Below are 12,534 nucleotides of genomic sequence, written 5' to 3'. Positions count from 1 at the left end.
AGAAAATAGTAAAAATAAAGAAAAACCCTTGAATGAGTAGGTGTTCTAAAACGTTTGACCGGTAGTGTATACCAAACAAAATTTAAATGTCAAACAAACCATATGTACAATGACTATTAAACCATTTCCGCTGAACATTTTACAAAAACACATTTACAGGACGAACTGTGCAGATACAAAGTCTGGTAACAGAATAAAACTGGGGGAGATTTTTACCGTAATTCTGTTACAAAACAGTTTTTCCAGTAAATGTTTATGTTTTATTTACTGTGAGAATGATTCAGAGAAGTCAGCCGTTGTGCATAGAGTTGTATGAATTCAAAGGTTTTTGTTGGCATACATTTTAAAGTGGGTCTCAGCGTAAATCCGTTCCTGTGGAATTACCCCTAGGTAGACTGTGTTTAGTGTTTTTTACAGATGTTGTTTTACACAAACACCACCTTGTCCAACTTCTCCCTAGTGACATACAGCGGCCTAGTGTACATGGACACTAATCCTCTCCTCTTTCCCTCTCTCTTTTTCTCTACTCCCCTCTCTCTCCCTCTTTTCCCATTTTTTTCTTATCTAGTTATCTCTCTCTCTGCCTCTAATTCTTTGTTGCTTCTCTCTCTCTCTCTCTCTCTCTCTCTCTCTCTCTCTCTCTCTCTCTCTCTCTCTCTCTCTCTCTCTCTCTATCTTTCTATCTATCTATCTACCTCCCTCCCTCCCTTCCAGTCTCTGGGCCCCTGTGTTGATCTACTGTCAAATCTTCCAGGATTATCTGTAATCCTGTAGCTGCAGAATCTGTTTGCTGACAGCTGTGTTCTCAAATATTACTACTACTGTTTGCCATGCACACACTGCCCTATATACCAGAACCAGAGTGAGCTAGAGGGAAGGAGAGAGAGAGAGAGAGAGACAGAGATAAAGAGAGAGAGAGGGAAGGAAGGAAGGAAGGAAGGAAGGAAGGAAGGAAGGAAGGAAGGAAGGAAGGAAGGAAGGAAGGAGAGGGAGGAGACAGTGTGAGAGAGGGAGAGAGAGGGAGAGAGGGAGAGAAGGAAATAGGAGAGAAATAGAGAGGGAAGGAAGGAGATAGGAGAGAGAGAGAGAGGGAGAGAGAGAGAGAGAGGGGGGAAGGAAGGAGATGGGAGAGAGAGAGACAGAGGGAAGGAGATTGGAGAGAGAGAGACAGAGGGAAGGAGATAGGAGAGAGAGAGACAGAGGGAAGGAGATTGGAGAGAGAGAGACAGAGGGAAGGAGATTGGAGAGAGACTGAGGGAAGGAGATAGGAGAGAGAGAGACAGAGGGAAGGAGATGGGAGAGAGAGAGACAGAGGGAAGGAGATTGGAGAGAGAGAGACAGAGGGAAGGAGATAGGAGAGAGAGAGACAGGTGGAAGGAGATTGGAGAGAGAGAGAGACAGAGGGAAGGAGATTGGAGAGAGAGAGAGGGAAGGAGATGGGAGAGAGAGAGACAGAGGGAAGGAGATAGGAGAGAGAGGGAAGGAGATGGGAGAGAGAGAGACAGAGGGAAGGAGATTGGAGAGAGAGAGACAGAGGGAAGGAGATTGGAGAGAGAGAGACAGAGGGAAGGAGATGGGAGAGAGAGAGACAGAGGGAAGGAGATTGGAGAGAGAGAGACAGAGGGAAGGAGATAGGAGAGAGAGAGACAGGTGGAAGGAGATTGGAGAGCGAGAGACAGAGGGAAGGAGATAGGAGAGAGAGAGAGGGAAGGAGATGGGAGAGAGAGAGACAGAGGGAAGGAGATAGGAGAGAGAGGGAAGGAGATGGGAGAGAGAGAGACAGAGGGAAGGAGATTGGAGAGAGAGAGAGACAGAGGGAAGGAGATTGGAGAGAGACTGAGGGAAGGAGATAGGAGACAGAGGGAAGGAGCTGGGAGAGAGAGAGAGACAGATGGAAGGAGATGGGAAAGAGAGAGAGACAGGTGGAAGGAGATTGGAGAGAGAGAGACAGAGGGAAGGAGATAGGAGAGAGAGAGAGGGAAGGAGATGGGAGAGAGAGAGACAGAGGGAAGGAGATAGGAGAGAGAGGGAAGGAGATGGGAGAGAGAGAGACAGAGGGAAGGAGATTGGAGAGAGAGAGACAGAGGGAAGGAGATTGGAGAGAGACTGAGTGAAGGAGATAGGAGACAGAGGGAAGGAGCTGGGAGAGAGAGAGAGACAGATGCAAGGAGATGGGAAAGAGAGAGAGACAGGTGGAAGGAGATGGGAGAGAGAGAGAGACAGAGGGAAAAAGATGGGAGAGAGAGAGAGGGAAGGAGATAGGAGAGAGACTGAGGGAAGGAGATAGGAGAGAGAGAGAGAGAAAGAGATTGGAGAGAGAGAGACAGAGGGAAGAAGATGGGAGAGAGAGAGGGAAGGAGATTGGAGAGAGACTGAGGGAAGGAGATAGGAGAGAGAGAGAGAGAAAGAGATTGGAGAGAGAGAGACAGAGGGAAGGAGCTGGGAGAGAGAGAGACAGATGGAAGGAGATGGGAAAGAGAGAGAGACAGGTGGAAGGAGATGGGAGAGAGAGAGAGACAGAGGGAAGAAGATGGGAGAGAGACAGAGGGAAGGAGATTGGAGAGAGACAGACAGAGGGAAGGAGATTGGAGAGAGACAGATGGAAGGAGAGGGGGAAGAGAGAGAGATAGGTGGAAGGAGATGGGAGAGAGACAGAGGGAAGAAGATGGGAGAGAGACAGAGGGAAGGAGATTGGAGAGAGAGAGACAGAGGGAAGGAGATTGGAGAGAGAGAGGGAAGGAGATAGGAGAGACAGATGGAAGGAGATGGGAAAGAGAGAGAGACAGGTGGAAGGAGATGGGAGAGAGAGAAGATGGGAGAGAGACAGAGGGAAGGAGATTGGAGAGAGAGAGACAGAGGGAAGGAGATTGGAGAGAGACTGAGGGAAGGAGATTGGAGAGAGACTGAGGGAAGGAGATAGGAGAGACAGATGGAAGGAGATGGGAAAGAGAGAGAGACAGGTGGAAGGAGATGGGAGAGAGAGAGAGAGACAGAGGGAAGAAGATGGGAGAGAGACAGAGGGAAGGAGATTGGAGAGAGAGAGACAGAGGGAAGGAGATTGGAGAGAGACTGAGGGAAGGAGATAGGAGAGAGACTGAGGGAAGGAGATAGGAGAGAGAGAGAGAGAAAGAGAGAGACTTATTCTTCCTTAGCAGAGAAAAAAAAGAGAACCTTCAATTTTCCGCCTGAATGGATTTTAATTGACAATTCTGCCTCTCTTTTTTCTGTCATTTGTGTTGTATTTGACTGTACTGCTGGTGCGACGTTCTCCCCACAGTGTGCATTAAACGCTGGGGTGGGTTATGCATGAATAAATAGATGGTGGTATATACAGGGGCATTGATATCCCTGGGGAATCAGGCTGTGTCCCAAATGGCACCTACTGTAATTGCGTACGTACTGCACTACTTTTGAACCATGTTGAACGTTTAGTTCATTATGTTGCTAATCGGTCATTTGTCTATTAGCTGGCCAAAAATAGTGCAGTGCTGTTGATATAACCGTGTGTTAGTGTGGGCTTTCAGTGAATTTATGTAAATCTCAAAGCTCTTTTGCATATCCTGCAGTGCAGGCAAGTCTTCAATCATATTGTTAGCATGTGATCTTTCTGCATATGGCCAGATTACAGTAAACATGGGAAATGAAAATGGATATTGGATTCATGTGTTTAAAATACGACCAACATGTTATATAAAACCCCAAATTATACAAAAATCCATTTAAGAGAAAACCCATATATACCCCATTTAAACTCCATTTGACATAGAACCTAAAATCTCGAAAGAATGATGAGTACATATTAATAAGATACGTTTCCCTCTTTCTTTTATCCATCTCTCCTCTTATTGAGTTTATTGTTCCTGTCTGCTGCTCTTTGAATCTTCGGAAGAGGACCAACATATTACACAACAGTTCAAAAAAAAAAAACATATACCTTTATTCCATATATGGACCTAGAAAATTGTCCCTGATGATCTCTATTCTCTTCCACTCCCTCCAGGTGGTCTACAAGAATAATGACATCCGTCTAGAGCTCTCCCGTCTGGCCCGCATCGTAGACCCCAAGATGAAGCTCCAGGGGGACGTGGTGTTTAAGTGTGAGAACGTGGCCACCTTGGACCCTATCAACTTCGAGAGCCCCGACTCCTACCTCAGCCTCCCCAAGTGGAACACCAAGAGAATGGGTTCTATCTCCTTCGACTTCAGGACCTCAGAGCCCAACGGACTCATCCTGTTCACCCACGGCAAGGTAACCTAACGAATGAAATACCCCAATGAAGGTCTGTTGAAGACTCAGGTTTTGGTTTAATGATCCATTAAGTGTAAGAACTGTGAAAGAGAGCCACACACTCATATTTCCCTGCTGTGGATTTATTTGCCCGAGGTTTCGCGCTAAAGTTGCCTTGATGTAGAGCTTTTGAATAAACGTTGTTAATTCATTTTTAGAAACTATGTGATTTGAGCCTTTAATGCTGATTGGCTGACAGTGAAAACAAACGTTTGGTCATACCCGTGGTGTACGGTCTGATATACCACAGCTATGACAAAACATATTTTTACTGCTCCAATGACCTTCTTAAGCAGTTTTTGATAGTATTAAGACACCGCGGGGGGTTGTGATATATTGGTCATATACTACACCCCCGCCTGGAATGATTGGTTCCCGGTAGTCAGAAGACTCAGTACCTCACCTAATTTCCAGGCCCAGGACCGACGGGACGCAGCAGGGAAGAAGAACTACAAAGTAGACTTCTTTGCTGTAGAGCTGCTGGATGGAGGACTGTACCTGCTGCTGGACATGGGCTCAGGCACTATCAAGGTCAAAGCCACCCAGAACAAGGTCAATGATGGAGCCTGGCACCACGTGGACATTCAGAGGGATGGACGTTCAGGTGAGGAGAGAGGGCTGGGTGGAGTGGGAGGAGGAAGAGGAGGTAGGGCTGTTGCGGTGACCATATTACCGCCACACCGGCAGTCATGGGTCATGACTACAGTAAAATTCCACGTGACCTTTGAGTCACGGTAATCTCCTCTTATGGACTCTGGAAATGCTTTGGGGTTATCCAACTCACTAACGAGCATCAGGTCCTAATGGCCTGGTACTCAGGGCTCTATTGTCCCTCCATCAGGTCCTAATGGCCTGGTACTCAGGGCTCTATTGTCCCTCCATCAGGTCCTAATGGCCTGGTACTCAGGGCTCTATTGTCCCTCCATCAGGTTGTAATGGCCTGGTACTCAGGGCTCTATTGTCCCTCCATCAGGTCCTAATGGCCTGGTACTCAGGGCTCTATTGTCCCTCCATCAGGTCCTAATGGCCTGGTACTCAGGGCTCTATTGTCCCTCCATCAGGTTTTAATGGCCTGGTACTCAGGGCTCTATTGTCCCTCCATGAGGTCGTAATGGCCTGGTACTCAGGGCTCTATTGTCCCTCCATCAGGTCCTAATGGCCTGGCACTCAGCGCTCTATTGTCCCTCCATCAGGTCCTAATGGCCTGGCACTCAGGGCTCTATTGTTCCTACATCAGGTCCTAATGGCCTGGTATTCAGGGCTCTATTGTCCCTCCATCAGGTCCTAATGGCCTGGTATTCAGGGCTCTATTGTCCCTCCATCAGGTCCTAATGGCCTGGTACTCAGGGCTCTATTCTCCATCCATCAGGTCCTAATGGCCTGGTACTCAGGGCTCTTACCACTCTGACATCAATGCAAATGCCATCGAAATTCACTTAAAATTCACTTAAAACAGTAGCGTTCTCTCTGGGATGATCAATTTGAAGAAAGAAGTTCAACAACAGGCTGAAACTGAGTGGAAATATGGTACTTGTGGATGTTGGTAGTTGTAGATGTTGGTAGTTGTAGATGTTGGTAGTTGTGGATGTTGGTAGTTGTGGATGTTGGTAGTTGTAGATGTTGGTAGTTGTGGATGTTGGTAGCTGTGGGTGTTGGTAGTTGTGGATGTTGGTAGTTGTGGATGTTGGTAGTTGTAGATGTTGGTAGTTGTAGATGTTGGTAGTTGTGGATGTTGGTAGATGTGGGTGTTGGTAGTTGTGGATGTTGGTAGTTGTAGATGTTGGTAGTTGTAGATGTTGGTAGCTGTGGATGTTGGTAGCTGTGGATGTTGGTAGTTGTGGATGTTGGTAGTTGTAGATGTTGGTAGTTGTAGATGTTGGTAGCTGTGGATGTTGGTAGCTGTGGATGTTGGTAGTTGTGGATGTTGGTAGCTGTGGATGTTGGTAGCTGTGGATGTTGGTAGTTGTGGATGTTGGTAGCTGTGGATGTTGGTAGCTGTGGATGTTGGTAGTTGTGGATGTTGGTAGCTGTGGATGTTGGTAGCTGTGGATGTTGTTAGTTGTGGATGTTGGTAGTTGTGGATGTTGGTAGCTGTGGATGTTGGTAGCTGTGGATGTTGGTAGTTGTGGATGTTGGTAGTTGTGGATGTTGGTAGCTGTGGATGTTGGTAGTTGTGGATGTTGGTAGTTGTGGATGTTGGTAGCTGCGGATGTTGGTAGCTGTGGATGTTGGTAGTTGTGGATGTTGGTAGCTGTGGATGTTGGTAGTTTTGGATGTTGGTAGTTGTGGATGTTGGTAGCTGTGGATGTTGGTAGCTGTGGATGTTGGTAGTTGTGGATGTTGGTAGTTGTGGATGTTGGTAGTTGTGGATGTTGTAGGATGTAGCTGTGTATGTTGGTAGTTGTTGTTGGTAGCTGTGGATGTTGGTAGTTGTGGATGTTGGTAGTTGTGGATGTTGGTAGTTGTGGATGTTGGTAGCTGTGGATGTTGGTAGTTGTGATGTTGGTAGCTGTGGATGTTGGTAGCTGTGGATGTTGGTAGTTGTGGATGTTGGTAGCTGTGGATGTTGGTAGCTGTGGATGTTGGTAGTTGTGGATGTTGGTAGCTGTGGATGTTGGTAGCTGTGGATGTTGGTAGTTGTGGATGTTGGTAGCTGTGGATGTTGGTAGCTGTGGATGTTGGTAGTTGTGGATGTTGGTAGCTGTGGATGTTGGTAGCTGTGGATGTTGGTAGTTGTGGATGTTGGTAGTTGTGGATGTTGGTAGCTGTGGATGTTGGTAGCTGTGGATGTTGGTAGTTGTGGATGTTGGTAGTTGTAGATGTTGGTAGCTGTGGATGTTGGTAGCTGTGGATGTTGGTAGCTGTGGATGTTGGTAGCTGTGGATGTTGGTAGCTGTGGATGTTGGTAGCTGTGGATGTTGGTATGTTGTTGGTAGCTGTGGATGTTGTTGTAGTTGTGGATGTTGGTGTTGTTGTGGATGTTGGTAGCTGTGGATGTTGGTAGCTGTGGATGTTGGTAGCTGTGGATGTTGGTAGTTGTGGATGTTGGTAGTTGTGGATGTGGATGGTAGTTGTGGATGTTGGTAGTTGTGGATGTTGGTAGTTGGATGGGTAGCTGTGGATGTTGGTAGCTGTGGATGTTGGTAGTTGTGGATGTTGGTAGTTGTGGATGTTGGTAGCTGTGGATGTTGGTAGTTGTGGATGTTGGTAGGTGGATGTTGGTAGTTGTGGATGTTGGTAGTTGTGGATGTTGGTAGTTGTGGATGTTGGTAGCTGTGGATGTTGGTAGCTGTGGATGTTGGTAGTTGTGGATGTTGGTAGTTGTGGATGTTGGTAGTTGTGGATGTTGGTAGTTGTGGATGTTGGTAGCTGTGGATGTTGGTAGTTGTGGATGTTGGTAGCTGTGGATGTTGGTAGTTGTGGATGTTGGTAGTTGTGGATGTTGGTAGTTGTGGATGTTGGTAGCTGTGGATGTTGGTAGTTGTGGATGTTGGTAGTTGTGGATGTTGGTAGTTGTGGATGTTGGTAGTTGTGGATGTTGGTAGCTGTGGATGTTGGTAGTTGTGGATGTTGGTAGTTGTGGATGTTGGTAGTTGTGGATGCTGGTAGTTGTGGATGCTGGTAGTTGTGGATGTTGGTAGCTGTGGATGTTGGTAGTTGTGGATGTTGGTAGTTGTGGATGTTGGTAGTTGTGGATGCTGGTAGTTGTGGATGTTGGTAGTTGGTAGCTGTGGATGTTGGTAGTTGTGGATGTTGGTAGTTGGTAGTTGTGGATGTTGGTAGTTGTGGATGTTGGTAGTTGTGGATGTTGGTAGTTGTGGATGTTGGTAGTTGGTAGTTGTGGGTGTTGGTAGTTGTGGATGTTGTTCCAAAGCCTAACACAACAAAATGGACAGCACTTTCTAAGGTGATGGTTAATTCAAAACACTACTCGCATATTAGAACTGATGCATACGCTGAGTGTAAAAAACATTAAGAATACCTGTTCTTTTCATGGCAGAAACCGATGTCACTTGTTAAATCCACTTAAATCAGTGTAGATGAAGGTGCCGGGCTCACCGGTTTGTGTCAAGAACTGCAAATTTGCTGTGTTTTTCCCGCTCATCAGTTTCCCATGTTGAGGCTGCACTGAGGGTATAAGAGGGGGTGGAACTCAATATTAGGAAGGTGTTCCTAATGTTTGGGACACTCAGTGCATATGTTTATTCATATGTATATTCCTATATATGATCACAATCCTGAAAAAAATACGGAATTAAAATAAAAACAAAATTAAAATAATGATTGGGCCGTTATACAATACATAGACTACCGCATATGACATATATTTTAAATGATTTAAGATGTCTCCTCCCAGGGATCGGACCACCCAGTTTATAATGTAAAATAGTGGCAAAATGACTTACAAGCATATCTTGTCTGCCAAATGAGCAGGCCTACAGCCTTTTTGGCATGGCGCATAGCCAGATAACATACAGTAGGCCAATTCCTATTCTGTTCTTCTGAAATACATTTTCTTCATATTGTAATGCTTCTTCAGACCTGCCTAAAATAAATCATGGATTTATTGTGATGGTTCATATTACATTGATTTAGTAGACTTATTAGACTTATTTATTAGACTGTTTAAATGTAGATGTTCCAAAGGTGTGAATCAGCAGCTTGTATATGGCTTGTAGAGGATGTGTGGAGGCCTGGAGATGCTAAACATGTTTATGTTAATTACCGGTCAATTACCATGAGACCGGGGGGGGGGACAAGGAGGGGGGAGAGGGAAGGTGATGGTGGTGGAGGAGAATGGTGATGATCGTTATAAAACCCCTCAGAATTTACATCAAAGGCATCATACTGTTGCACGGTTTGCAACCCCCCCCCCCGCACATTGACTCGGTACCGGTACTCTAGTTTATTTGGAAAATATTTTCTTGAACTGCACTGTTGGTTAATGGCTCGTAAGTAACGCATTTCATGGTGTATTCGGCGCATGTGACAAATACAATTTGATTTGATCTCGGGGATGAGGCGATGAGACGTGTATCATGAGGATGATCAAGCAAAACCTTTGAAATCCTATTTCCTGATTCTATTTCCCCCACTGCTTCTTTATCCTTTGTGTCCTCTGACCTGAAAAAGGTTGGACAAACAGAACAGAACAGAGAAGAGAGGAGCTTTAGAGAGGAAGATTATATTTGGCGCGAGAAAGAGAAAGTCTGTCGTTGCCTTGAGCTCCGTAACAGAATGGATTTCACTACATTAAAAGGAAAGAGGAAAGCGAGGGAGAGAGAGAGAGAGAGAGAGAGACAGAGAGAAAGAGAGAGAGAGAGACTGACAGAGAGAAAGTTAGAGAGAGAGCGAAAGAGAGAGAGAGACTGACAGAGAGAAAGAGAGAGAGAGACTGACAGAGAGAAAGAGAGAGAGAGAGAGAGATTGACAGAAAGAGATAGAGAGAGAGAGAGAGAGAGACAGACAGAGAGAAAGCGAGAGGAAAGAGAAAGAGATAGAGAGAAGCAGAGAGAGAGAGAGAGAGACATAGAGAAAGCGAGAGGAAAGAGAAAGAGGTAGAGAGAAGCAGAGATAGAGAGAGAGAGAGAGAGAGAGAGAGAAAGAGCGGGAGAAGAAGAGAGGAAAGAGAAAGAGATAGAGAGAAGCAGAGATAGAGAGAGAGAGGGAGAAGAAGAGAGGAGAGAGAAAGAGGTAGAGAGAAGCAGAGATAGAGAGAGAGAGAGAAAGAGCAGGATAAGAAGAGAGGAAAGAGAAAGAGATAGAGAGAAGCAGAGATAGAGAGAGAGAGAGAAAGAGCGGGAGAAGAAGAGAGGAAAGAGAAAGAGATAGAGAGAAGCAGAGATAGAGAGAGAGAGCGGGAGAAGAAGAGAGGAAAGAGAAAGAGAGAGAGAAGCAGAGATAGAGAGAGAGAGCGGGAGAAGAAGAGAGGAAAGAGAAAGAGATAGAGAGAAGCAGAGATAGAGAGAGAGAGCGGGAGAAGAAGAGAGGAGAGCAGTAGTAGTACTTCTGTTAGTTGATGTCCTGGGTCTGTGTTATATATCAGGTTAGAGCAGCCAATTTAGCCCTGTGTCAACACATTCTACTTTGATGAATCACTACCTAGCACCAATGAAAGAAGGGAAAAAAGGAAGGATTGGGAGAAGAGGAGGATTTTCTGAGGGAAGAGAGAGAGAAAAATTAGACAGATAATATGGATATGGGCTGAGTGGTGGTATTAGCTTGATGAACTGTTTCATGGGACTTCACATGATGGGATTTAAATCTCTTAGTTAGACAGCGAGGACAGTTAGTAGTTCACTGAGGTGTTTGAAGAACTAAATGAAGTGAATGACTTGAAGGTCTTTGGAACCATAAACCTGATTTATCCACACTCCTCTGACCAATGGCAAACAACAAGCACTCTTGATCGTAGCCTAAGGCTAACATACTGTCCTTGTGAACCAGGCCTCAAGACTCTTCTATAATGTGTCGTCAGACAGACAACTCGTGAGACTACTAGTCTAAGAATCTAAAAACGACTCAATATTCGAATCGCTTCGACCCTCACACTCAACTTCCCTTCCTCTTTCTCTCTTCCTCTCCTCACCCCATCTTCCTCCTCTCCAGGCATCATCTCAGTGGACAACCGTCGTACGCCGTTCACGGCCAGCGGAGAGAACGAGATCTTAGACCTGGAGGGAGACCTCTACCTGGGTGGTCTCCCTGACAACCGCGTGGGCCTGGTGTTACCTACCGAACTGTGGACGGCCATGTTGAACTATGGCTATGTGGGCTGCATCAGGGACCTCTTCATCGACGGACGCTCCAAAAACATTCGGGCCATCTCGGAGTCTCAGAACACCACCGGCATCAGGCCCACCTGCAGTAAAGTCACGGGGAAACAGTGTGATAGCAATCCCTGTAAGAACAACGGAGTCTGTAAGGAAGGGTGGAACCGCTTTATCTGCGATTGCACCGGGACTGGGTTCTGGGCCGGCACGTGTGAGAGAGGTGAGTCTGCTGCTTTACTTATAATGTTTGAAAAACGGGTTGTTTTCATGTGCACGTCTCCTTTAATTTCAGTGCTGGGTGAATGTACGGGCAGTCTGTAGGTTTTCTCCTTGTAATGTTTACATCCGCCGGGTTCAGCACTGAGTTGCATCGGCATGCTGCGTTGGATGGTGCTGTGTGATTGGAGATTGTGATGCTCATTGCGATGGGACAGTTTTATCTGCTTTGTATCTGAAACCCCAAAAATGTCAAGCTTGGCCTAAGCGTCAAGGAATTGAAGGAGAATCTTATGTTGTGTTGAGAGAGCCTTTCTACTAACTAAACTATAGATGTGCCGACTGGTTTGGATCCAATTACTTTTTTTTAGCGACGAAACGTTCTCCTCACTAAACCCAACTCTAGAACTTGTGTTAGTTCAGTCAATTACAGAAGTGTGTTTGTCTAGCAAGGGACCTTACAGCCAGTGTTCTGTTTTTAGCCTGATGGGATTATGAGAGGAAAGGAGTGGAGGAGTGTGACTTGGGACAGCTCCTTGTATTTATGGAGGCTTAGCAGAAAGATTTAATAGGATTCCACTTTTCCTCCAAGTGGCTTTTGTGCATGGTGCTGTCTTCTCTTCTGAAGGGGCTCCAGGAGGGGAATTGAACTGGGTCTTGACACACACGCTCACTCACTCACTCACTCACTCACTCACTCACTCACTCACTCACTCACTCACTCACTCACTCAAACCCTAGCTCGTAATGCTAACCCTAAAACTAACCCTAGCTCCTAATCCTAATCCTAATCCTAACCCTAAAACTAAACCTAGCTCCTAACCCTGAAACTAAAACTAACCCTAGCTCCTAACCCGAACCCTAAAACTAACCCTAGCTCCTAATCCTAACCCTAAAACTAAACCTAGCTCCTAACCCTGAAACTAAAACTAAACCTAGCTCCTAACCCTGAAACTAAAACTAACCCTAGCTCCTAACCCTAACCCTAAAACTAAACCTAGCTCCTAACCCTGAAACTAAAACTAAACCTAGCTCCTAACCCTGAAACTAAAACTAACCCTAGCTCCTAACCCTAACCCTAAAACTAAACCTAGCTCCTAACCCTGAAACTAAAACTAACCCTAGCTCCTAACCCTGACCCTAAAACTAACCCTAGCTCCTAATCCTAACCCTAAAACTAAACCTAGCTCCTAACCCTGAAACTAAAACTAACCCTAGCTCCTAACCCTAACCCTAAAACTAAACCTAGCTCCTAAC

The 12,534-nt window shown here is 45.8% G+C and overlaps 1 protein-coding gene across 5 annotated transcripts in view; it reads left to right on the top strand.

Annotated features, from left to right (window-relative positions):
- The window catches only part of LOC135505824 (neurexin-3b-like), a 450,362-nt gene that overhangs the window by 131,947 nt on the left and 305,881 nt on the right, over positions 1 to 12,534 (top strand). For all 5 annotated transcript variants that reach the window (XM_064924997.1, XM_064924996.1, XM_064924994.1 and 2 more), the window contains 3 exons: positions 4,001 to 4,249; positions 4,703 to 4,892; positions 10,898 to 11,281. In XM_064924997.1, coding sequence (XP_064781069.1) covers positions 4,001 to 4,249; positions 4,703 to 4,892; positions 10,898 to 11,281 — 823 coding nt within the window. The remainder of the gene's footprint in view (positions 1 to 4,000; positions 4,250 to 4,702; positions 4,893 to 10,897; positions 11,282 to 12,534) is intronic.

This window comes from Oncorhynchus masou, chromosome 19 (genome assembly GCF_036934945.1).
Source record: "Oncorhynchus masou masou isolate Uvic2021 chromosome 19, UVic_Omas_1.1, whole genome shotgun sequence".
NCBI classification, from domain to species: domain Eukaryota; kingdom Metazoa; phylum Chordata; class Actinopteri; order Salmoniformes; family Salmonidae; genus Oncorhynchus; species Oncorhynchus masou.
The sequence above is the reverse complement of the archived record's forward strand: the minus strand, read 5'-3'. Positions and strand labels throughout refer to the sequence as shown.